Source organism: Lissotriton vulgaris, chromosome 11, assembly GCF_964263255.1.
Source record: "Lissotriton vulgaris chromosome 11, aLisVul1.2, whole genome shotgun sequence".
In the NCBI taxonomy this organism is placed as follows: Eukaryota; Metazoa; Chordata; class Amphibia; order Caudata; family Salamandridae; genus Lissotriton; species Lissotriton vulgaris.
In genome coordinates this window covers 1,011,331,599-1,011,359,335 of record NC_141699.1, presented here as the reverse complement: position 1 = coordinate 1,011,359,335, position 27,737 = coordinate 1,011,331,599, and the positions used below count along the sequence as shown (strand labels likewise).

The following is a 27,737-nucleotide window of genomic DNA, read 5'->3' as shown; positions in this document are numbered from 1 at the left end:
TCAATCTACAGCCATGAAGGTGCAGACTCTGGAAGTGAGGGTGTAGAGCCTGCCTCTGCGACTGAGAGAGGCGGTCTGCCCTGAGAGGCAGATGGAGCGGGGGGTGTGATGAGAGGTGAAGGAGGTATGTGCACCACACCCTTTTTGGCCCATCCGGGGTGATCAATGTGACTGGGGCACAGTCTTGTCAAATCTTCCTCAGAACCAGAGGAGTCAATGGGTGGGAACGCTAAAAAAGCTGAGAGTCCCAATTTAACTGAAACGCGTCTCCCAACGGGTCCCACATTGGGTACTGGATATTGCAGAACGAGGGGCAGTGCACGTTCTCGTGAGTGGCAAACAGGTCCAACCAAGAAAATCCTCACATCCTGAAAATATGATGGACCACCTCTGGATGAAGACGCCACTCGTGATCGACCGACTGCTATTGACTGAGACCGTCTGCACGCACATTCAGTACTGCGGTCAGATGATTCGCAATCACGCAAATCTGATGGTCCTGAGCTTAGGACCAGCGCCACAGAGCCTCTCTGCAGAGACAATACAATCCTACTCCTTTGTTTGTTTAGGTACTACATCGCAGTAGCATTGTCCGTCAGGACCTGAACTCACTGACCACGAAAGGGAGGGAAGAAAGGCCTTGAGAGCCAAATGTATCACGCGCAATATTAGAAGATTGATGTGAAACCATCTTTCCTCTGAAGACCAAAGGCCCTTGATCTCCAGATCCCCAAGATGAGCTCCCCGCCCCAGAGTGGGGGCATCCATTATCACTGTGGGTAAGAGAGAAGGAGGTTGAAACGCTTTCCTTGAGACAGGCTGCCTGGAACACTCCACCATAACAGCTCCGCTGCAATGGCTCTGAAGAATCTGACCACTTCCCTGAGATCCCCATTGTGTTGAAACCACTGCCTGCGGAGGCACCACTAGAGTGCCCTCATGTGCCAGCGTGCATGACTGACCAACGGTATGCAAGAAGCAAACAGACTGAGCAGGCACATAACTTTTAGGATTGGAACAGCCGCTCCATCTTGAAACATCGGAATCGTAGCTTGGATATCTAGAATCCTCTGAGGAGGTGGGAAAGCACGACTCACAGTAGTGTCCTGTACTGACCCTATGAACAGGTTGTGCTGAGAGGGCAACAGGTGAGATGCGGGTATATTTATCAAAAAACCCATGTCAAGCAACAGCCCTGTTGTTACTTGCAGATGATGAAGCGCCATCTCTGGCGGCTTTGCCTTGAGCAGCCAGTTGTCCAGGCAGGGGAAAACAGGAATCCCGACCTTCCGAGAAGTGCTGCTACCATCGCCATCACCTTTGTGAAGACCCGTGGTACGGGAGGACCGCAAGCTGGTAGTGTTGAGACCCCACCATAAAACTGAGATACTTCCGATGCGGCTCCAGGATGGTAATGTGGAAATACGCCTCCTGTAAATCGATCAACACCATCCAGTCTTCCTGCTGCATCGCCAGCAGACCCTGAGCTAGGGTCAACATCCTGAACTTCTCCTGTTTGCGGTAAAAACTCAAGATCCTAAGGTCTAGGATTGTTCTCGATCACCCGTCCTTTTGGAATCAGGAAATACTGGGATTAGCATCTCTGACCTCTTTCCTGTTCCGGAACAACCTCTATCACACTTTTCTGTAGCAAGGACACGACCTCTTATTGCAGGAGCAACAGCTGGTCCTCGAACACCAGCCCTGGGACAGGAGAAAGGTGTGGGAAACTCCAGGAAGGGAAGGGCCAACCCCTTTACTACAAGATTCAAAACCCAAAGATTTGATGTAACATATTTCCAATTTTGTACAAAATGGCACACCCAACCTCAAATGGGTCCAACATGCACTAAGATGTGGAATCAAGAACTGATTCTCTGCAGAGCCGGTTGGGGAAACAGGAGAGGAGGAGTAGGAGACTTGTTTGCAAGCAGATCCTTGCACACGACCTTGTCCCTTTCATCTGTATGTCTTATAAAGAGTGTTCTATTGTTGCTGCTGCTGTTGGCGAACAAAGAAAAAGGAAATGATGGACGGAGCGTTGACAATACAAGCACTCACCCCCAGTCAACTGATCTGGGTTTAATCCATCACCGTTCTTTAGCCCACTCTGCCACCCCAGTTCAGACATGGCCATATGCAAATCAGTCTGACCCTGTGACTCATGGGAACAGTCCAGCCCGAACTGCCAAGCCATGCCTTCCCTGGACCGGGAACAAGCTACCGAGGACCGGTTTCTGGCATTTCAGCCTTCTTCAGCCCAGCTTGAATGCCAGAAACTGGTCCTCGGAAGCTTGTTTCCGGTCCAGGGAAGACATGGCTTGGCAGTTCGGGCTGGACTGTTCCCATGAGGCACAGGGTCAGACTGATTTGCATATAGCCATGTCTGAACTGGGGTAGCAGAGTGGGCTAAAGAACAGTGATGGATCAAACCCAGATCTTTTGACTGGGTGTGAGTGTTTGATTGATTCAGATGCTCCGTCCATCACCACCCCCTTTTGTACAGCTGCTGCTGTTGGGCCAGAAACTGAGCAACCTTCCTAAAGTCCTGAAATCTTGGTATCCAAAACTTCTAGGCCGAGATAGCAAACCTAAAGATCTAGTGGTAGCTCTACTATCTTTAAAACACTGTACTGCTGAGTCCACCTTGGTCCTAAAGAGTCTAGAGCCATCAAAGGGAAGATCCAACAGTGTGGACTGAAAATCTGGAGAGAAACCTGATCCTCTCAACCAGGCATACCCCCTAGTTGCCACCGATGAGCCATCACCCTAACAATCTAGTCAGCCGTGTCCAGTCCAGACTGAATAACCTGACGGGCCACAGCTTGAGTGTCCCACAGCACCTCTCCAAAGTGGCCCTGGACATCTTCTGACAGTTTAGCAATCACATCCTTAGCTGGGTCCATCACCACATGGATGTAGCGTCCCAACAGGCAGGTAGCATTAGTCAACTTTAAAGCCATACTGGCCGATACAAATACATTTTTTAGCCAACTGTTCTAGTTTTAATCCCTATCCCCCGGAATGGATGGAAAGGAACCTGTGGATTGTTTCAAGGAACATAAAGCTTGAACCACCATGGGTGTGATGATAAAAACGCAGGATCCCTAGGCACAACTTGGTATCCCCTTGCCACCATTCTGGATACAGCTGGGGCAGACATAGGCTTTTGCCAAACTTCCATGATGGGTTCTGTCAAAGCTTCACTGAACGGAAGGAAAGGTTTCATCACTGATGAAGGGGAGTGAAGAACCTCCATCAGAATGTTTGATTTGACCTCTGCAGTGAGCAACTGTAAATCCAGAAGGTCAGAATCCTTTCTTATAACAGAATGGTAGGAAGAAACGCCCTGAGAAGGAAGAGCTTTGGGAGAAGAGAGTTCCCACTCTGGTGATGTATCCAGCCCACTACCTTCCTGAAGCCCTTAAAAAAACAAGCATGGGATCCAGTATCTCCCCTTCCCTCGCCTCTTCCTGTTGTCTTGAAATCCCTCCTCTCCCGGAAGCCTCTGAGCCTCCCTTCTTGATCATATCTTCGGCATGGGAGTCGGCAGCGCCAGACGCGGCGCTGGCAACACTGGAGTCGGAGTCGATGGAGGCCCTTCTGGGATGGCTGGTCGTGCAGGAAATAGTCGAGATGGCGCCAGACCAGAGCCCAACGCGCTGGAGAATAGTCCATCCTTCCTCCTGAAAAGGGATTGGTGTCCCGTCGATAATGTCGGCATTGGGAGAGGCCAAGTCTGAGTCATTGGAATGAAAGGCATAAAAGGTGCCTGAGCATAATGATGGGGTACGCCCATGTTGAAGGGAAACGATCCCACGGGGCCACCAGGTACACCGGATGGCTTAACCGCCCAGACAAACATGCCATACACTGCATTTAAAAATGCAAAGGACCGGCACCTGGAGCTGGAAAAGCTGGGTACGGATCTGGAACGGCCTGATGTGGAACCGCCCGAGGTAGCAAGGCTGGTTCTGGCTGTGGCGCCGGAGACACCGGAGCCGGGGGCAGAGTGGCCAGAGGTGAGGCACTTGCCTATCTGGGCCCCAGGGAGCCCCTCGGAGTCGTAGAACGCACCAGAGTCACCTGCGCTGAAAGAGAAGGCGAAATGTCATTCTTCATCATGTGACACCGTAGGGCTGGGGACCCCAACTTAAGTGACTTGTCTTTAGAAGAGCGACGCTTGGAACTATGACGCCGCTTCTTCTCACGTTTCCGTGACAAATTCGAGGTGTGAGGAGTCGGCGACTTCGACCTTGACTTTGTCCTCTTCCGACCCCTCTTCTGCCTCTTCATCCAAGCCATTAACAGTTTTGCTTCCCTCTTAAGGGCCTTCGGTTTCATAGGCAACATGAACAGCATCCCTCAACGTCGGGTTCAGACGAAAGCACCAAAGACAATCATTGTGAGGGTCTGTGATGGACATATGTCTCCCACATTCCCTACAATATTTGAACCCTGACTTTTTCGGAGCAGCCATCGCACTGCTACAATTACAGATTGACAGTGGTTAACAATGTTAACCACAAAGAAATGGAGAGGTAAAAAGGGAACTGGAGTCAGCACACTAGCAAGATCTTCTTATGACTCCGATGACGTCTCGCGAAGTTGCGAGCGGAGCCGCACCATTGTGATGTTCTCGTCGCCGTGGGAAAGCTATGAAAAAAGTTTCAGTGGAATGCTGCACAAGCGGTAAATGGAAAAAATTTCCAAAGAACATTATTACAAAGGATTATAAAGGACGATAATGAAGAAAAATGATTTGTACTTTGTGTTGAAAATTTAAGAAGGAAGTATTATGAAAATTCCTGAATGAAGAGAACCCCTGACAGCAACCCTAACACCAACGCTAAATGCAATTCTTAGCTTGAACTCTCACACATCAGTGCCACCATTAGGGGAGCCAATTATCAGCCCAACACTCTAAGGGAAATTAAGCAATTCTTACCTCCAGAGGACATCCAGTCAGCAGTCCAATCCCTAGTTATCTCACGATTGGAATATTATTTGGTGACCCTAGCTGGGCTACCTAAAGCTAGATTGGCTCCGCTTAGAGCCACTCTGAATAATTCTGCCAGACTCATCAAGGGCTCCAGAAAACATGACCATATCACACCTGGCTTAATTCAAATTAACTGGCTATCCATTGAAGTAAGGAGCCGTTTCGAGATAGCCTGCCCGACGCAAAAGGTAATTCATTACAACACCCCCGTCTACCTGGCAAAAAAACGTGAGCTATCTGGCTTAAGTTGGAACTAAAGAAGCTCTAATACTCTTTCAAAACCACCTAAATTCAATAAGAAAAGTACTCACAACCGTGCCTTCTCCAAGAATTTGGAACGCTCATCCTCCAGAGATCAGATCCAACCCATCGACTGCTTCATTAAAAAAACATGTGAAATGGCTGCTCCTGAATGATTATCATCAGCAATAGCCCCAATGCCATTTCTACTTCCATCTCCTGTTTGACAATTCTTTTGTTCTAAATGTGTTATGTTTCTCATCACTTGTGCTTTTGATATACTACTTTGCAGGTACTTTACAGCTCCCACTATTTGGGCCTATACCTTAGATCACCTTTCTTATTTCATCTTCCCTGTGTTCCACCATTACTCTGTTATTTTTCAGGTACTTTTTAGGGTTCCATTTTTTACTGTACTCATGCGTTTACCTCATGACAACGTACGTTAATTTGTACAGCGCTCTGATACCCGTATGGGTCATGTTCGCGATTTATAAAACTTTTCAAATAAATATCTAGAGTCCTAACACTAAGCTACATATAAGTGCATCCTAGAGAATAACACTAACTGAACATAACGTTACTCAAATTGCGTCCTTGAACTGATTTGATCTTTGGCAGGGGGACACAAACAAACCTTTCTGCTCAATTGACGGTAATATAAATCCTAACCAGACATGTATACTTGGCTTAAAATGTCTGCAGCCGGGAAATGAGAAGGGAAGAAGCACAGGGGGACATGCAGGGAATCAGAGAAAGCAGATCTCAGACTATCCCTTAATCTATGAAGTACACTACACCCTTTGGTACCGCTTAGAAACAAGGGGTAACCCAGACAGGTGTAGCGCACCTTATGTATGCCAGGACTACCTTCTACAAATCTACACACATTGACTTGGAAGGATTCAGTGGGCAAGTAACGACAGTCAACACAAGCTTAAATAGGGAGAGACAATAGACAATCTCCCCATAAAAAAGACAGATAGAAGGAGGACTGTACTCCTTAACTTCTGTGGATTTCTCCCCTTGCCTACTTCCCTTTGGCTTGACCAGGCCCACATTTATAACAATTACACACAGCGTACCCTTGTGGGATTGCCAAATGGCCAGGGAGGAAAATAAGAATCTGTGATCATGCATCCGTTGGGTTTTTGAGTCTACAAAGGTTGTCAATGTGGAAACAAAACTCAAGGTCTCATGTTTGGTGCGCAGGGTAAGTGATAGCATTGCCTGCCATACATTTAAAAAACTTTGCATTCAGAAACCGAAAGGTGTTCTGTGTTCTTCCACGGTTCATTTATCACTTGGTTCGTCAGCCTACAAAATCAGCAACAGGAGCATAGTTTTTTTTAAATAATATGTGGAAAAACACTGCTGCTCTCTCCTTGATCAGCTTTGGAGAATCAAATACTTTGTCATTCTCAAAGGGCATAAACATTGGAAATCTTAAAATCTGGGCAACTTTTTGCAACCAAGGTGCCTTTCAAAAGAGAATTGCACTTTCTTTTCCTTCAGAGAGGACTCACACCTGTTATTATTGGACTTTCATCATCGTAGTGTTTCAACCTGTTGAAGAGTTTCTCTTCTGGCCAACTCATCCAACTTTTGAGTCAAAGAATAACTAAGTTTCAGAAGTAACGATTGAGCCGCGGCTAATATCTGAGGGTTGCAAACATCCACTGTAAGACAAGCACTCTTGCAAAATTGTGACACAACGATATCAAACAAATAGGTTAGCTAGTGGAAAGGCTTATTAGTTCCCTCACTAAAAGACACAGGGACTCAAAGACCATGAGCTAGAAGAGAAGCGACGCACCCCTGAAGTAAAGTATAACTGTTCACAGTGAAAGCACAGTTCAACATGGTGCAACCCATGACAGCAAGGCACACAAATCTTAACACACACAACACATAGAAGTTTGGCTGCCTACCACTACTAAAACAGGGAAAGAGGTACAGTCCTGATGATGGCTCCATAAGTCATAACGAGTTGAAACACATCAACACCACAAAATACATTATGATAACAGTCCAAAAATAACCGCTAATGAAATCCTCAAGGAGAATACAGAAAATAATCATATAATTGACACTGCAAATGCACCATAATTCAAAAATAAAATACTGAAGGCACCATGGCATTCAAATGGTTTGACTGTTTTTCCATCCTCCAAAGATAATAGGACCTGCTACAAATTAATTGGTAAATGTAAAAAGACCCAAACTTTGCAAAAAGGGTACTATATTGGTAGAAGTCAAACCTCCAAACCGCTTTCCACACACCACAATTGAACAAAATTACTATAATCACTTTTTTACAAGTGAAATTTTTTTATATTTTAAAACTTTGATGAGATCAAATAGGTAGACTATAGAAAGCTTTTTGCTTTAATTCTGATATGAGGTGGTGCAATCTGTTGTGAATATTACCAAAAGGAAATGCCCAAAAAACAGAAAAAGAAACACAACTAATCCATATATCCTTATCAACTTTAGGCCTGTCTACCGTGTGCCCTCTTGAATTGTGACCTCTGCTCAAACAACTGTTTGTACAGCAGTCACAGATATTAGTTGTGCAACATTCATCACACGTGGCAATGCAAGTGCTGACAAGTTAGCAACATACAATTGTCTTGCGTAAACCAATGTATTTTGTCTAAGGGTTATTGAGGCATCTGGCATTTCAAGTAGTGGGGATAGGAAACAGACATACGTTTCCCAGTCAATTTTCTATATAACAAACATTTCTCGCCTTTCACTATGCGCGTAGCAGAAATCTCAATATAAAGTAAACATCCCAACAAAAAATGGAAGCTACCCAAAAATGCAAGAGCAGGAAGAATTTAGGAGGTGGACAGCAAAGCAGAGGGATGCAAGCATACATAGCAATGCTAAATTAAATGAAATCAGAGGATTTGGATAATTCCAAGCTCTGACAATGAATGATGTCAACCAGTGGATCCGGAAACCAACAATATTTTAATAACAAAGGCTCAAGAAAATGCATCTGAGGTTTGAGCTGTGCCAATTACATAATCAATTTTCAGAAGCAAAGAGCCATAGGCCTTCGGAAACTATTTTTTTCAATAAAAAATGTTTACCTATTCACAGAGGATGAATCACTGGAGTCTGGTTCATGAATCACAAAGCTACTGGATTCCTCTATGTTCTTGTCCAGCTCCTAGACAAGAAAAAAGATAAATAAATATAGATAGTCAAAGAGATCAGTTATGCTTAAGAGAAAGCAAACAGTAGCAAGCTGGAGAATATCCTTAACATCAAAAGAGAGAGTTAAGCGATCACCTACGCTAATTTTCAAATGACCACGAACTTCCAGATTTGGTGGCAGAGCATTCAGCTGTGCAGCGGCACAGCGGTGGAATAACCTCTCATTTAACATCAGAGAACTAGAGGAGTTCGTACAGTTTAGAAAAAAACGTAAAACTCATCTTTTCCCCAGGGTGTAGAGTTGCATCACCTGCGGTAGATAAACTCTGCGTGTGTAGTGGAACATCGGTCTTTTCAGCGCCAGGATACCCGTGGGGTGATAGAGCGCTCTATAAATACTGGATACATTACATTATTCATGTTGGAAGGCCTTCTGCATCTATGTTTGATCTTGATTTTTGTCATGGGTATATAATTTTAGTAACAAAGTACAACATAAATGACATAAGGGTATTAATTGACTTGCCATTTCAAAATCTATAAGGAGCTGTTAAATATTAATGTATTGTTTAAATTTCCTAATGACATTTAACATTCTTAGCCTATTTCCCCCCCAAAACAACCTTTAGCAACAAACAACTCCAGGTGTGGTTACCAGCAACTCCACCCCCCCACCGCTCCCATGGAATTTTCCCCAGGTGATTTCAGATTTTTTATTAGAACATTGGAATGTTGGACGCTCCATTGGAAAAGATGGAGTGCTCCGGGCCTCCAATGGCCTGTAGAAGCCCGAAACTCCAACATTCCAATGTTCTCATTCACAGCTATTGCTGTGGACAAAAGCCTCACAGAGCCTGAGGGGTTTTTAATCCCCTCGGACTCCGTGAGGCCTTTGTTTTATTTGTTAGAACATTCTGCCCTCTAGTGGTGGAATGTTCTAATAGCATTATAGCCCTCCGTAGCTGGGCTATACAGGACCTGAAGTCCAGCTCCCTTGTTACAGCCTTTAACACTGAAGTGGGCCTTTAATGGCCTGTAAAGCACGCTATGATGGGCCCATCATAGCTCTTGATTTTTTAAACAAACACTTAGACATAATCAAGAATCCAAGACCCCAGCATGGCAGATGCCAATGTCCTTAGGGTTTTATACTGTTCAAGGTCTGCAATCTCTAGACACACATCCTGGCAACAAGTTTATTTGAAATAAAACTGTTGTCATTGTGTCCTTGTTTTTCTTGGTTTTGACAACCCCATGCTTTCCAATGAAGTCAATGCCACGTGACTGAAGACACTAATATCTTTAAATAGTAAACTTAATTTTCACCAACAAGGCACATTTCAGCCTAATCAACAAATATTTAATGTCAAGTCCCAGCTATAAAATCAAGTTCCAAACACCATGATTTAAAATTAAACAAAGAGTAAGAGACTGAACGATCTGTTGTAGAATGACTTCCTTTTTCTCGAAATCGAACAACAGCAAATGTAAATGTAAATGTACAGGAATTTATATAGCGCAAATCACCAACTGGTCTCTAAGCGCTTGCTTAGGGAACCCGTGTTGGTATTCCCCTGTGAGATAACCCCGGCAGGGTATCCGCAAGGTGAAAGCCAGGCATCCCGCCGCGAGGGGCTGTTGTGGAGATTAAGCAAGCTATTGCCCAGAGTCGCAGAGTGTGAACCCGTGAATCGAGTAGGCACCGGAGCGAGAATTGTCGAGTCCATGGACATTTTAGGACTCAAGACCCCGCCGAGCCGGGAATTGAACCCTGGTCCTGGGCTGACCTCTGCTTCCAGGTCTGCCTCCTCAAACCAGTGAGCCACACTTCTCCACAACAGCAAGAGAACCTTAAGAAAAAAGACACAAATGTATGCTTTGTTTCTTAATATACTGCCTTCCTATAGGAGAAAGTTCCTCTTCCCTGCTCCAAAATTAGCTATGCAGTGCTTGTAGAGTATACTCAGATTATGTCTGAGCTTTCGATCAAAATGAATAATTCATTAATTTTAGAGGCAGTCTTTAATTATTATTTGACCCATGGAAAACCCTCTGCTTTGCTCTGTGTCCCGTTTTATTGTCAAGCAAGACTCTGAGTAAGCACCACCTTGATATAACAACGCTGCTATACTATGGGTCTATTCATGTAGGCATTGTGGAAAGTTATTCTCCTTTAGTATTTTTGCACATACCTTTGTCAATAGGCCCAAAAATATCCAAAATGGGCCAAATACTGGAATATTTATATACAATTACCATAAATAGAAAAGACTGTGCCCTTTTTGCACTTTTAGGAGTAGGGAAATAAATCTTTCAAGGTGTAGTACTACCAGCCGCGCTCCGTCCATACAGCTTGAGGGGCCACACCCCCACCCTTTTCCTTGAAAGAAGAGCATCTATTTGGCTAAACTAATGTCAAGCTGACAGACACTCTTCTTGGTCAGGCAGTCAGGAGCTAGACATGTGCTAAATGCGCATGCTCCTGGCTACCTGACTTGAAGTGTGCCAGGCTGAGGATCTAGGGCCAGATGTAGGAGATCAAATACCGGTCGGTAACGGCCGATTTCGTCCGTTACCAGCCGGTATTTGGGTTTTGTAATGTAGGGGGCCTTTGATTTACAGAACCGGTAAATTTACCGATTCGGTAAATTTACAGAATCGGTAAAATACCGAATCGGTAAATTTACAGATTCTGTAAATCAATATGTAGGTGGCACAGTAAACAGTGCCACAGGCCCCTAAGGATTCGTTATTTACCATGTAATACTATTGCATGGTAAATAACGAATTCCTGTGTACATGCACATCTGTGCATGTACACCTGTGCCATGTGGAACACAGACATGCCCTAAGGGCATGTATGTGTGTCACATGGCACACAAGCCAGAAACAGGGGTGCAACAGGGTGTCAACGTGACACCCTGTCCCCCTTGGCAATTCGGTATTTTTACTGATTCGGTAATTACCGAATTGGTATTTGCCATTGATTCCTATGGGCTTCAAGGCCCATAGGAATCAATGGCAAATACCGATTCGGTAATTACCGAATCGGTAAATACTGAATCCTACCGATTCGGTATTTGTTACCGAATAATTACCTACATCGGATTTACCGATTCATGAATACCGAATCGGTAAAATTCAGTATTTATGAATCGGTAAATCTGATTTACCTACATCTAGCCCTTAATACCTCTATAGGTGTAAATTCCTCAGCCTGGCAAAAGTACCTTGAGGCCCTGCCACTCGTGTTGAGGGGGAGAGTCACTGATTGCCTCAGACCTGGGCACTTCACTCTTAAGCCCTGAAGTGCAAGGGCCGAATGTCAAGCAATGCCACTTCGTCATAGAGTTGGTGGTGTTAGCAGTCTCATTGAGCCAACCTACTGTGTGAGGATTGAGAGACTGCTGCTTTCCCTCACTGGCTGACCTTAAGTCACCAAATTAGTGCAGGCAACAGTTCAAACTATCCTTGGTGCCAAGGCTTCCCTCCCTACAGTGAAGGTAATTTTTCTGTGTGCATGAATGCACAAATGTATGTGTATTTGTGAGTGAGTGTCGTGTATGGGTCTGTGTTTGTGTGAACCTGTGAATGCATGTGTGTGAGTGAATGTGTATTTGTGTGTATGTGTGCGTGTGTCTCCCTTGCCTCCCTCTCTTGCAAAATGAAATTGAGTAAATCCTCTGACAAAGAGAAACTTCCTGGCCACTCATAAATGCAGCACGGATTTGGGCCCAGATCTTTTGACTGGGGTGAATGTGTGACATTGATCCACATTCGGTCCATCACTTGTTGTTTTTGCAATTGCCGCCCTAAGTGCGCTGGGGATGCCCAGACGTGGGTCCCAGGCACTCCACACCACTTGGAGTCAAGCTAGCCGGGCTGATGAGAGGTGTTACCTCGAAACCGGTCCGGTCCTCGGATGCTTGATTCCGTTCTGGGAAGGACATGGCTTTTGTAGTTCGGACTGGACTGTTCCCATGGGGCAACAGGGTCAGAGCTGATTTGCATATTGCCATTGTCTAACCCAGGGTGGTGTGGAGTGCAAAAAAACGATGGATTTGGGCCCAGATCTTTTGACTGGGGTGAATGTGTGACATTGATCCACATTCGGTCCATCACTTGTTGTTTTTGCAATTGCCGCCCTAAGTGCGCTGGGGATGCCCAGACGTGGGTCCCAGGCACTCCACACCACTTGGAGTCAAGCTAGCCGGGCTGATGAGAGGTGTTACCTCGAAACCGGTCCGGTCCTCGGATGCTTGATTCCGTTCTGGGAAGGACATGGCTTTTGTAGTTCGGACTGGACTGTTCCCATGGGGCAACAGGGTCAGAGCTGATTTGCATATTGCCATTGTCTAACCCAGGGTGGTGTGGAGTGCAAAAAAAACGATGGATTTGGGCCCAGATCTTTTGACTGGGGTGAATGTGTGACATTGATCCACATTCGGTCCATCACTTGTTGTTTTTGCAATTGCCGCCCTAAGTGCGCTGGGGATGCCCAGACGTGGGTCCCAGGCACTCCACACCACTTGAAGTCAAGCTAGCCGGGCTGATGAGAGGTGTTACCTCGAAACCGGTCCGGTCCTCGGATGCTTGATTCCGTTCTGGGAAGGACATGGCTTTTGTAGTTCGGACTGGACTGTTCCCATGGGGCAACAGGGTCAGAGCTGATTTGCATATTGCCATTGTCTAACCCAGGGTGGTGTGGAGTGCAAAAAAACGATGGATTTGGGCCCAGATCTTTTGACTGGGGTGAATGTGTGACATTGATCCACATTCGGTCCATCACTTGTTGTTTTTGCACTCATAAATGCAGGCCACATTTGTTAAAACACAAAATAATTTGTTTCTTTTACATCTTTCTATCAATTTAACACTGGAATATAAAACAATTACTGCACATCCTAGAGAAGGTGACATTTAAAAAAATAAAACAAATAACCTGATGTATAGCATTTCAAACTGTGCTTGGCATGAATTTAGTTTACAAGACAAAAACTTTTGCACAAAGTGTAGGTACAAAACAGATTAAGGACACTGGACTGGGTTGGTGGGTAAAGTTTGTATTCTATTTTGCAAATGTGCAAATTTAAGAAGGCATTGGTGAATTCTGGAATAGGCCATGAAAGGTGATGTCAGAATTCAGACGCAAAATGAAGCTCTGAGGTATAAATACAGGCCTAGAGGCAAAAATCTGTTCTGGTTTGTTTGCACATTATGTTAGTAATATAACATATCAAGAAAGAGGTTGAGAGAAAACATGTCTGTCGATTCCAAGAACCGAAAAGGTAGTCTTACACACACCACTAAAATCTTAGAGGCAGAAATTCAGTCCAACCTCATGCGTGAGATCCTTTTGAGGTGGAAAAACCTGGAGAGACAATCTCCATTTACAGTGACTTAACATTGTAATCCTTATAAATATTGAAACATTTCACAAGATCTGGGTTTTCTGCATTGTCTGCAAAAGTAAACTCAAAACACTAAGAATAGTCAGAACATTGAAACAGTTACTAAATTAATACTTCCTACGCCTCATTAGTGAGCAAGTAAAAACTCAGTTCTTTTTAAATGTTCCAAACTATTTTCTCTTTGCAAAAGTACACAGCTTATAAAGTATACAGTCAATCAGGCGTTTATATAGCGCGGCTACTCACCCGTAAGGGTTTCAAGGTGCTGAAGGTAGACATCCCAAGCCACTTTGGGTTTAACTAACACAAATCCCATTCCAGGCTATAGGCAAAACTCCATTGTCATCTGGAGTCTCATATGTTAGAGCAATACAAACAGACTTCATGCTTTCAATGACTTTTTGACAACACAGGGTGCTTTTTCAAAATCTGTATATTCCACCCTGAATGCAACCCAACCAATGTGTGCAGAGAAGCAAATGCTATGAAGCGTTACAAAAAGGGAACATAGGATCATACCGATGAATTTGGCCCATATAAAAATCTTGATTATAGATGATTTCTATGAGAGCGGCCCAATTTTGCATGAATCAAGTCTTTCTTTTGATTTAAAATAAATCACATACATTTAAATAACAGTTATGAACAATGTGTCTGGCTTCGAAAAATGACCTCTATGAGTCAGAGTATTAATTTGCAGAGAAAAGCTACTCCATTTGGGGATCAGATTGCCCAAGCGGTTAGACTCAAGGCTGGTCTGTGTCCAAATGTTATGAAGATAAATGTAAGAATTGCTGTTGCAGACTCCCAACTTGAATTGGTGGTTTTATAAGCAGATTTAAAGAAGAATACAGAAAAAAGAGAAATTGCAAATAGTTGGAAAGTAAAGCAAAACGGTTCAAGAAAGAGCAAGTATTGAAAATGAGCTGAACAGACAGCTCTGTATGAGAAACACCAAGGTGGGAATATAGACAGATTTACTGAAGTCATCAGCTCGTATGAATGCAAAGTTTGAAATAACTTCTGACGAGGCAATAGGGAATTAGACAAATTGCTTTTAAAGTCAGCCATGGCTATTCACAAAGGTAACTTACACTTATAAAGCATTTACATGTGTAATTTATTGATAACGTTGGAGAAACATTTCTACTTTCGGCTATTCCCAAAAACTGAGTGTAAAGTTATTCAAAAGTGTAGACTTAAACATCTCCACTCCATGAAAAAAAGGGGTGTACCCAAATTTATGAATGCAAGTTACTACTGCCAAAAAAAAACTTTAGTAAGTCCAGCATTGCAAATGGCCAGTCACTGATACTGCAACACCCTCCCACACAAAATAATGGAGGTAGGAACTTAAAATAAAATCCCAGAAATAATTTTAAATTAAACAAAATTATGTAAAACTGTTAAATATATAAAAAACTAAAATTTAATTTGAAACAAGATATCTGAAAATAGTACACATTTCCTAATTATTTATAACATATTTTAATAACTTGTTCAAATTAAAATTGAATGCAACAATAATTTATGATTACAATATAATTAAACTACTTCCATTGAATTTTAAACATCACTTTTAATAATTATTAATGCATTAAAAATAAATGACCTCAAGGTGAGAATTTATTTTTTATGTAAAAATATGAAACATCATTTTAATTTAACTTAATATATTTAAATAAAAGCTGCAATTCAAAATTAAATAGTGCAGTAATATTATTTTCTTTTGTTCTAAATTAAAAATAAATATATACATTTATTTATATATATATTTAGCATACACTTTTGTTTATTAATTTAGTTTCGAGTTAAATAAACTTTTTTTATTTTCCCTATATTTTACTATTGTGGTAAATATAATTTCCTACGTTTTTTTTAACTCTCTACTTCCATTATTTTCTATGAGAGTGTGTTACATTACCAGTGGTTAGCATTGTGTGGTTCTGGACTTACTTCAGCATGAGCTGGAGTAATTTACTACTATGTTAGTTCCCTTTTTGACTGTAGTAATTTAGAAGTGCAGTTTGTAAATGGCAATGGGCTTACTCTTGTGGATGGGTGCATGTCCCTTCCTAAACCCCTCCCTAACCCTTCCTTACTTCATAATATCTATGCTTCCGGTTTCCAGGCATGCTCCCTGCTTCCTCCCACATTTACTAATAAGGCCTTTAATACAATGTCGGGTGGTCCTGACCACATAATTAGAAAGTGACCGAACAATGTTCGGTCACATTCGTACATTTTACAATAGGAGCATTCATTCCGGCCGTAATGCATGTTCCCATAGTAAAATGGAAGGTGCGGTTCATTTCTGCACGCCGTGGCAGGCACCTCAAGGTACCTGCCACAAGGTGCAGGGCTCCACATGGGGATGCCATAGGTGCCCCCTCGGCCTCCAATCGGAAGCCATGCACCCAAGGGGGCCCTGCTGGGGACTCCCCAAAGACGTTTTCTGACATGGTTTACATGCCAGACAGACCGGCATGGAAACCATGTCGGAAACAGTCATCGTAATCTCAAGGGCGAAAGGCCCGCCCTTGAGATTACAAGCCACATTCCGAATGGCGGATAGGCTCTCTGAGCCCCTCAGAAGCCAGCTGGGATGACCGGTCGGATTCCTTTCCCAACCCCTTCATCAAAATGAGGCGGTCGGAAAGGAATCTGATCAACTCATTACGATGCGGTTCCGTAGCCGCCGACCGACAATCGGAGACTTCCGAACCGAATCGTAATCGGCCCCTAAGTAGTGAACTTACAGGGGAGGTGGAAATGTACACTTGCATGTTTTTGAACAACACTTAGTAGTGTTTTAATAGCTCTATTGTAGTACTACTAAATATACTACAAAATGTGATTTGTGAATAGGCCCCAATGTTTTGAAAGTCGAGGTGCTTACTGCTGATGGCCCTTCAGAGAAATGTATATATTGCTGCAATCTACCAATTTTCTTTGTTTAAAAATAAGGGACATGCCATTTGTATATCTTTCTACAAGGAGGACTAGCCTGTATACAATTCTTATTTGCCAGCAGATCACTCCAAAGCTAATTCAAAACTTTTAGGCACAGGGCAGATTAAGTGATTTTCCCATAATCACAGTATGTTGAACTGAGGCTGAGACTTAAATCTGAGTTTCTAATTCTGCAGCTCTGCTCGTTAGGCTACTCCTCTTTCCCAACATACTCGTAATTGTAGGTTATGACTCCATAGAATTCCACAGAGTAGCTTCCTTCGAAAGCATAGGAAGAAGTAGGGGGTGTAACAAGGCTTTGCTTTTAGAGTTTGTGGACATTCACAAACTCCTCACAGATTTTTTCCCGCCCTTGAGATGATTGAAAATTTGCTCCTGCTGAGAGCTTGAGTACATATCCTTCTGGGGTCAGAATAGAAACAGAATGCAATTGGAACTGCATGCTCAGTATAGTTCTGTGTTGATAAAATGCCTGTGTCTGAAAAATTCACAACAGTCCTAAGAACATACCTGGAACTGGCACAGTTTTTAGGTGTACCCCTGGAAAGATTTGTGAACTAAAAAAAACAATAAAAATATATTCAAACAGTAGTGTCAATCTCTAGGGGCATTTTTATACTTTTTGATGATATGGCCCTTTTTAGGTCTAGCCTGGGCAGCGCATGAGCAGCTCTGCGAGCCATGCTGTATTGGAATATGTACTTGAAGCCCCGCCAACTTCGGCCCATATTTGTCATTGGCTTGTGTCATTGTCCTTTGTAAATGCTGACGTCTGATTCGTTATTAGGCTTGTTAGTCCCTCCTTAGTACTGCCTTGTCTTCATTTGTAACCTCCCACGAGGACTGGCTCTTTCACTTCAGTTGTTTCACAGTACATCTTCTAACATGTATATTCTTTAATGAGTTTCTCTTACTGCAGGAGGGTCTCTCATTCGTAGTTGTGACCATGGGCTTGTTTATTTAACTCGCAGCAAACAGGGAGCTCTTCAGGGGCCATGGGAGACAGAAGGGGGTAACTCACCAATACCTTTTAGCATTTGGATTACAATAGGTCTCACATTTGCGCGAATTTAAGCTATTGGCATTGTAAATGACAATGCCTTTTATTTATGTATTATAAACCAAAACATAAATAAAAGGCATTGTCATTTACAATGCAATTAGAACTAACAAACTTGCGTAAATGCGAGACCTATTGCAGTGAAGATGCTTGTTCTGTATCCCATTTAGGACATCAAAAGTAAGTGTTTCTCAGTTGTGTTGTCCTTTGCACATAACAAAACTCTCTAAATAGCTCAAAGGAAAAACTAGCTTGAAAAAATTATATATATTCATTTGTGAAATTGATGATTGGATAAAGACAGATCAATCATATGCAGAGTTTAGAAGTAAATGCAAAAAGAGCAATTGATGGACAGAATGCAGAACAATGTCATACATTCACCCCAATACAGAGATCTGGGCCTAAATCCATCGTTTTTTTGCTCCCCGTGCCATTCCAGTTTGAATCCAGCCATATGCAAATCAGTCTTGACCCTGAGCCCAATAGGAACAGTCCGAACTGCCAGGCCAGGTCCTTCCTGGACTGGAAATAAGCATCCTAGGACCGGTTTCAGGCTTTCACTCCTCATCAGCCAAGAAAGCTTGACTCCAGTGGTGTGGAGAGCACGACACCCACGTCTGGGCCCTGAAACCGGTCCCAGGAGGCTTGTTTCTGGTCCAGGGAAGACCTGGCTTAGCAGTTCGGGTTGGACTGTTCCCATGAGGCCCAGGGTCAAGACTGATGTGCATATGGCTGGGTCTAAACTGAGGTGGCATGGTGAGCAAAAGAACGATGAATTTAACCCAGATCTCTTGACTGGTTTGGTAAGGTAAGTTTATTAGGCTTGATTAATTAAAACCATTGCATACATAGACATTAAAAATCAAACAGATTGTGTTAGTAAAAAGTTACACAATAATAAATAAAAAGTTCCACTTAGTTTTTGTGCATAAAAGTATTACACAAAAAGTTGTTTCCTCAACAGTTGTTGCTCAGTCTAAAAAATAATTTGGCAAAAATCGACTGGGGGTGAATGTTTGATTTGCTCTGCATTCCGTCCATCATCAGTGTGTCTTTTGAGTTTAGAAGTGAAAACAACAACAAAGATTCCAAAGATCACAAGTTATGTGGTCGCAGCATAATTAATTTGATTTGCATTGCATGTGAATGATCACGGTGTGGTGTGGATGCTCTTAACGTGGACAAGCACTGAAACTGGGAGCAATAGAACTACCACCAAGGCGATCGGAAGTGAATTTACAGCAATTTAACAAAATAAATACATGAAAAGCAGTGGCAAATGTATTATTCTACAGTTTAGTTCTCCAACTGAAAAGTTTGCAAGATATATAAATTGCACATTTCTGTGCTTTTCTACTGCACCTCATTTACTTCTGTGAATTTTATAGATGATTCTGGTCTCTCAGGGTTTACGTCAGAAGATCGTGGCCTGAAAAGAGCTGCATATTGGGCGTGTTCTTCCAATTCATCTTCTGGAATAAAAAAATAAAAAAAAACACTAGTCTGTGATTCAGTTCAATTTAAACTGAAGTATATATTTGTATTGTATTATTGACCACATTATTATTTGTTCTTACCCTTTCGCTGTTCGCGGTGTGTTTTTCACCCCAGTGTTACTGCGCCGTTCACTGTCACTAGCACGTTCAGCGCACATTTGTGTGGTATGGTCACTGTATATAAAATTGTACTGTAGTGCTGTTACAACTACCTAAAAATATTTTTTTTTCACCTTACCAATTCTGTTGTGGTCTCTCTTCTTTTGTTCCCTCCTTTGTGGTGTATACTATTATTCTAATTGCCCTGCTCGAATGACTTCCAGTTGAGACATTGTTGTTTTGTTCCAGGTTGAAAGAAGCATTCGCAAAATTAATAGGTCCTTCATTAATGTGCTGACGCAAGCAAGCACAGAAACACACAAAGGCATGCTATACGTCAATTCTCTCTATATGCTTATTTAAAGTATAAGGTATTCACTAGGGCAGCCCTAAAAATGAGAGACATTAATTGATGTGCAGAATCATTTTATGTCATTTAACATTAGGTGAATGAACTCGGAGCAATCTATCTGTACCGTAAATGTTTTCTATATAATCTGCAAATACTTTGTATCACTTTTGAAGACTTAGAAACTGTACATAAGACTAATAAACAATATTCTGCGGCATGACTTTAGCAAAGTATCAGAACGAATAACGGACATGGAAACTAGGGTCTCCTCAGTGGAAGAGGAAGTAAGTTCCCTCAGCAGCGCCCCCATCGGTAAGGCAGGAGAGTGTCACCCCACTGAGTGTAAAAGGAAAAATTAAATTATAATAACGCAACGTTAATAACGTTATGTTATTATATTTTTATTTTTCTGTATGTAGCCCGAGCCAAGTTAGGGCAGGTCTGGGCTGTGTCACAGGGAGAGGGAGGAGGAGCGGAATAATGTGCACCATAAGTGTGCATGACGGTTTGGCCGAACATCTTCAGCCGGCCAAACTGTCATGCGCACTTTGACTTTCTCCATCCGGCTGCATTACGCAGTCGGGTGGAGAGAACATGCGCAGGATCCCACTTTCTGTCTGAGTGCCAAACCAGGCCACTAAGACCATTCACAACACTGATGTGATGCTGGTGACAGCAGCATGGTGATTTGCTTAGGTGAGTCTGGGAGCCTGTGTGCTTCGTGCTGCCAGGAAGAGAAGCAGACGGAGGAGAGGTGGTGGCCTTTCACAGGTAAGTGAACTTTTATTTTTATTAATCGAGCCCTCCCTTGTCGCACTTTCACTACTTTGCCAAAGCAGCCGCCACTGCCCTCAGACAAACAGAACTATGCAAAGTTGCAAGAAAAGGCACTATGGCTCAAGAAACGTGTGAAGATGCGGAGGGCAGATTTCGAAGAGCAACAATCTTTGCCTGGTGGGGGTCCCAGAGGACCTTTAGGGCATGCCCAGAGCAATATTTCATGCAATGGTTTAAATCCTGGATACCGGCACACAAAAATCCTCCTGCTACATACTAGAGAGTGCCCATAGATCCCTTAACCCCCACCCTACCCAGACTGGCGATTCTTTAGCTGCTCAATTATTCGGACAGAAGCTTCATTCTCAGAGCAGAACGTGAGCGTCAGTCGGCCTTACTGGAGTCTGCTCGAATCATGATCGTCCTGGTTTACACTTTACGCATCAAGTAATAATGTCGTACATTCCTGGAGGTGTAGGCCAAACTCGGAGCAATGCAAATTAAATACACACCTGTTAGACCTGACAGCCTTAAGGTGGTTTTCCCCCCAACATTTTGCCTTTCTGCTCTACTTTTCTGATTTCATTTTTGCTGTTATTAGGACAAACATTACCACTGCTAATCAGTGCTAAAGTGCTCGTGATCTCTTTCCACTGAACATGGAAATCTTGGTTCATTCCCAATTGGCATATTTAATTTACTTATAAGTCCCTAGTAAAGAGGTACTCCCAGTACCCAGCATTTGAAAATTACATGTTACTAGTGGGACCTTTAGCACTGATTGTGCCACCCACTCTTTAACGATGTCTTAGGCCTGCCATTGCAGAGCCTGTGTGTGCCGTTTACACTGCCATTTCGACCTGGCAAAATAAACCTTTTGACAGGCTCAATCCTTCCCTTTTTATACATATAAGTCACCTCTAAAGTAGGTCTTGGACAACTCAAAGGGCAGAGTACAATTAATTTAAAAAGCAGGACATGTACTTTAAAAATTTTCATTTCCTGATAGTGAAAAACACTTAAATTAGTTTATCACTACAAAAAAGCTTATATCTCTTATAGGAAAACATTAGGATTACCTTATTACAATTTATCAATGTAATTTCCAAATGGGAAGATGTAACTGATCCATGTTTGGTATCTCTGGAATCCTTACATAAAATCCTAATATATAATGAAGTTACATTTTATATCACCATTCTGAAAATTCCACTTTTAGAATGTTGAACTGTTCTTGCTTTAGCCATTTGGTGCCTGAGTCTGTCTCTGATCAAATGACTGGGTGCATTTGGGATTTGTGTTTCCTCCTAGACAACCACACACAATGGGAGCTGAATTGTGACTTTATGGGCTATACTGTAAGGATGGGAGGGAGGAACTGGGCACAACCTCGCTTAGACCTGCATAAGTTATGCCCTGTCCACACACAAAGGGCTGCATAACTCCCATCGCAGTGAGTCTGGAGCCAGGGCAGTAGGGAGGACCTTTGTGCACTTCAAAGGTCTGTCTTTGAAGTATCCCCCACTTTAAAAGCACCACTAGGTATAAGTACTGGACCTCATACCCAGCCACTTCAGTACACTTCTGGACCTATGGATACCCTGCCAGGAAGAATGACTGCTGAAGGACTGCCACTCTGCTGGACCCCTGCTTTGCTTTGCTGATCTGCTGCCTGCTGCACTCCTGCCTAGGTAAGAAGGACTTTTTGCTTCTTGGCACTATTTTACTTAACAACTTTGAAATCCAATATATAAAGTTTAATTAATTGGGTTTTTGTTGTTTTGGTCAGACATATCTATTTAAGTGGTGCTTTCAGTGATTTACTGTTTGAAGTGTTGTACAAATTCTTTACACACAACCTCCAAATTTAAGCCTGACAGCTCTGTGCCAAGCTACAAGACAGTGAGCACATGTTTTTTTGGGGCGGGGGTAGTTTTATATAGCTCAAACTTCACCCGAGGAATCAGAGTGCTTTACATGAGCCAGTTGCATTACAGATGGATACATTAATTTTGGTAATCACAGGGAGATGAAGTGATTTTCCCAGAATCACAAGTAGTTGAACGTCCCTGCAGAGACTTAAACTTGGTTCCCCAGCTTCTAGGTCAACCGCTCTAGCCATAAGGCCACATCCTCTCCCCTGTTAATGTTAATTCATGGTTTGCCTCTCGTTTACCCTGACTAGGAGGATTATGGCTGTTGCTTGACCAGGGCTCCTACCCCATTCAACTGATAACCCAGTTCTTAGCATTACTCTTTTACCCGGTCCGACTAAAGGAAATTCATCAAGGGAAGACTCACTTTTTCAACATGGCGAAGATGCCTGGTGCTGGGCGGAAGAGAGGCATCTGTTATAAGCCTCTATGAGGGACCGCTCCACAAGAGAACCGGACATGTGGAGGGTGATTTATCCACCCAGTGGCCGACACGTAGACGTCATCACAGTCTGAGGGGAAGGGGCAGCCTGACCTGACCCCGGCCCATCTGACCAGAGACAATGTTCCAGACCTGACTGAGTCATCTCGGCTGAGAAAACCCTAGGGTCTTGGAATTTAGTGCGTTTGCCACACCCTGGAGGCAGGAGGGGGTTAATCTTAGACTGGCTTGGTTGGGGGAGTTGACATGGCCATTCTGGGTGACAACTCAAGTGATAGAACCAGAGATCAACTGAAACCACATTGGTGCAAGTTCAAAACGCTATAAGGTAAGAAGGAGCACAGAAATGGTGACAGGCCATTCCCTAGTGTTCAATAAGTTGGTAGTTTTAGAGTTAGGCCAACAGATACTTACTTTCAGGGTGGGCGGGGTTAGTGACAGAGAGTCCGGTTACCTCACAAATTGGGAACTTCTAGTTTGAAGTCAGACCAGGTCATTAGGCTACTGACATGGAGAGCGAAAAATTGAGGAACCAGAGGCAGGGCAGACCCAGGAAATACAACCCAAATAGTAGCGGCAAAAAGAAACACGTAGATACACAATCATAACACATGAAATACAGGGGAGGTGAGCCACATCAGCTGAACGTCTTGTGATGAAACGTCAACAGCCTCCTTAACAAGCTAAAACGCAGGAATGGTGGCATAATAGTTTAGGAAACAATCCCCAGGCCTAATGCTCCTACAAGAAACAAATCTTGTGGGCAACACAGTCCAGTGTCTTAACAGAGGCCAAAGCATAACACTGGCTCATTCGACACATACTAGGGGCTATAAAGCGGTGGCGATCGTGGCCAAAAAGAACCCCCATTTCCAGATAGTCAGGACCTGGCTTGACCCATAGGGACGATATGTATTAATCCAAGGCACCAAGGCACGGACCCACATGGTAACCTTAAGCACCTACGCACCCCCAGGAGTTCAGCAACCAGGGGTCCTCTGTTTGCAGATTGAAGCATACAAACAAGTAGTGGGTGGAGATTTTTTAATGAATTAATGGATAAATCCATTCACAGATTGCCCACGAGCACAGAATCGATCCCCCCAAAATCCTGACTGACACAACTCTCCCAAGCAATGGGTCTCCTGGATGTTTGGGGGGCTAAAGATCCAGCGGACAGGCAGCACTCCTTTTCCTCTACGGCCCACAAGACCTTCTCTTGACTGAACTACGTATTCGTCCCTGTGGAGGAATGCCCGCCCACCTCAGCAGAATATCTACCAAGAGGAATCTCAGACCACTCCCCTCTATTGAGAATGTGGGGCACAGACTGGCACTGAGAGGCCAGGGTGGCGCTGTGTGGCTGGGAGCTCCAGGACAAAGACATGGTAAACGGCCTGCGGTCCGCATCCACCCAATAATCGAAGGAAAATAAAGGCGCAGTGCCCACCGCCGTGTCTCTGTGACAGGCATACAAGACACTCCTTTCCAACAGCGCATAAAACATAATATTCTGAACAAAACACAGAGACAAGCATGAATGGTGCAGATGGAAAAAGCCATATGGTAGATTGAACAGGTACACATTAGGGCGAGCAGCCAGGCAACAGTGGTTGACCTAGAAGCCATGCAAAAGGCATATCATGCAATAGCACATGATGAGGCTGATGAGCACTATCTAGCCTCACTGCAAAAATGGACTGACACAGCCGACGGGAGGAAGCAGCAAGATGAGTTGGCGAACTTCGAGATGCCACAGGGTCCCAAATCACAACTCACAGGGGAATAGCTAACGCATTTCCGATTTACTATCAAGCACTATATGAGGCAAGGTATACCTCCAGAGAGGCAGATATAGTGGCCTTCTTTCAGGTGGGGGGGGGGGGGGACTCCCACTCCTGAAACTTGACTCAGACGGTCTGGAATACCTAGATCAAGAGATCTCCCAACAGCAGCTCTCGGAAGCAGTGGGGAGATGCAAGCAAGAAAGTCCCTACCCCAATGGGATACCAGTAGAATTTGTTACATGCATGCTTTCTATTGTAGCCCACCCTCCCCCATGCTGGCCATGTTTAATGTGACAAGCTCTACTGGTGAGATACCTCCAGACCTCAGACATGCAACAATAGTAGTAATCCTGAAAATCCCTACAGGTCCATCTCACTACTGAACAAGAAAGGCCAGGTCCTGGCGAAGATCTTGGCGCTGTGCATGGTAAGAGCTACAGACCCCTTACTTCACAAAGACCAGAGGGGCTTCATGTCCTCCCGGGTCCTCTGGTCCATTTTACCGCCTCTGTGAGCTACAGGGGCACTCCAAAATTCCAGAGACGTCCCTGCAACTGCCCAGCTGACCAGCCCCAACTGGACCTGTCTGGGCCTGCCTGAGCCCTTTCTGCTGGCCTCCTGATCCCCAAAGGGTGCCCTCTGGTCCTGGACCCTTGGCTGGCATCAGTGCGAGTTCCTCCTCAAGAAAAGGTGACAATCATGGAGTTTTGGGGTTCTTGTAACTGCAAAGTGACTCCTTTGCACTGAGATTCGACCGCCTGAGAGGACTGCCAATGCGATCCTCCAACATAACCTGTTCTTTTGCCAACAGCAATGACTGGCAACAGGAGACCTGCATTTTGTGCCGACAGTGACTGTCCGTGATGATCAACCAACACGAAGCTTCAGTGACAACCGACTCTTTGCGCGACAGCAACAACTGTCTGCGACACTTCACCTTCTCCTCAAGCTAAAGCCTCTTCCTCATTGCTCCCCTCTAACACGAACAGAACTCTTTGCGGCAGACTTGAGACAGTAACTCTTTGTCCATCTATAACAAAACTGGTGCCCATGTGAGGCGCTCTGATACATGATATCGTCGGGTCAAGTTTGCGCTATATGAAACTCTAAAAACCAAAAACTTGGTCTCTGTACGCGACTCTATTTTTCTAAATTGGCTTGGGAATCTAAGTTCTCACAATGGTAAATCAGGGTGCAAGCAGTAATTACCCAGTACAGGGAAAAAGCGTATAATGACTTTGCAGAAGACATACCAGCTTCCAAATTTAATTTTGGCCCTCCGCTATCTCAGTTGTAGATTCCAATCAAATCGTAGTGAGGGACTTAGCATAACTGCATAGACTCAGAAGGCCTCATCACAGAAGCTACAACTTTGAGCTAAGAAGTCTAAAGCCAGGCAAACGCGGTACTTCTTTGCCAGCAAGAGTCACCTCATGTGTCTGCCAATAGGTGAGGAGGAGGAGGGACCAGATTTTTATGCTGTGCTTTCATGCAAACCAGGCCTCCCGCCTCACAATTTTGACTCTGCACACCAAACCTTAAATATAGTGCCAGCGAAGCATGGTGGGCATACACAGCCAAGGCTGTCTGGGGACACCTAGGCACCCTTTCGGGGTGTGACAATTTTCCTCATTACTTTGAAAATGGAGAAATGTAACCATGAGTAAGAAAATACATTTTTCACATGTGTAAAGGATTACATGTAATATTTTGAAAATTAAACATGAGCATATGTATATTTTGAATTTGAAATAGAAAATATTCAAAAGAAAACACTGTAACTGGTAATGTTAATATATGCAACCTGACACAGAAAAGTGATAAACACTGAGGTCAGATATCAGCAGCATTCCAGTGATGTGCCATGGCAACATTTTAAACAATGGTAATATTGTTACAACAACCCCACCTTTATGCATATAAAACGGGTATACGTATCACGTCAGCCCCTACCATACATCACTTATGTAATAAATACATTGTCATCACACCTGTAAAACTACTGTCTCCTTCATTCAGTGCATCCTGTGAACCATCCAAACCTCTTTCGGAACTTCGGAAGTCAAGCTGAACAGGGGGTAACTGGTCTACAGGAGTTCTAAAACCAAACAAAAAAGGATGTAGTTAAATGCTTAAAAACATTAGAAGGATCTGTACATATCTGTTTAGTAGATGCAGCCAATGCCACTGTCCTGAAAATGTATGTCTGATGTGTCTGGTGAACTGGATGCAAGGTAGATTTTTAGGATAGACAGAGACTATGCAAATGATTTCTATTCAATTAACTGTAAGGAAATGTAACTTATGAGGATATCCTTAAACTCAGGCATGGATTTGGCCCTTTGTGACCTATGGCCCACATGAATGTTTACGTGATGCAGCCCAATATTGATGACTGTCTAAGGAAGTCACAACATTTCATTGTGCTTTTGTGACATCTTGGTCAAACCACCCTTAGGGGCCCATTAGGATGGCGGGCGGATTGCCCCCGCCAGGCTGGTGGTAGCCACCGCTATCCGCCCACCATCCGCACCTAAATTCCCCCCGTCGTATTAGGATGGAGAGGGGGACCGCGGAGGACGGAAATACAGTCCCGCGCTTTTCCACCCCGGTCGCCTTGCGGCCGGGGCGGAAAAGGTTCAATATGGTGGCGGTGTCTATGAGACACCACCAGCCATATTAGCATGGGCATGTACAAATGCCTGCGGAAACACCCTGGGGGGGGGGGGGGGTGCACATGGGCGGTGCCTGTCACGTTGTGCTTTGTAATGCATTGCATGTATCTTCAGCATTGTGGCGGGTGGTGCATTCAGCACCACCACCCGCAATGTTGAAGATACAGGATGCGCCCGCCACTGTGGTGGGCGCATCCTAATGCCCCCAACGAGTCATCCTAACGGGCCCCTTAGTGTCTCACAGTTGGCCGAACTACTCAAGCTAAAGCCCGAATTATTTTTTTCACAGAAAATATTTACATTTCCAATGTTTTATTG

General features: G+C 43.8%; 1 protein-coding gene across 2 annotated transcripts in view; it reads right to left on the bottom strand.

The window, feature by feature from the left end:
* Positions 1 to 27,737, bottom strand: part of ZBBX (zinc finger B-box domain containing) — a 551,428-nt gene that overhangs the window by 183,151 nt on the left and 340,540 nt on the right. For both annotated transcript variants that reach the window (XR_015300974.1, XM_086944333.1), the window contains exons 11-13: positions 26,736 to 26,842; positions 19,220 to 19,329; positions 8,344 to 8,423 (exon numbers count right to left, since the gene is read on the bottom strand). Coding sequence is in view for 1 of the 2 variants with exons in the window: in XM_086944333.1 (XP_086800459.1) it covers positions 8,344 to 8,423; positions 19,220 to 19,329; positions 26,736 to 26,842 (297 nt within the window). In the remaining variant the exon portion in view is untranslated. The remainder of the gene's footprint in view (positions 1 to 8,343; positions 8,424 to 19,219; positions 19,330 to 26,735; positions 26,843 to 27,737) is intronic.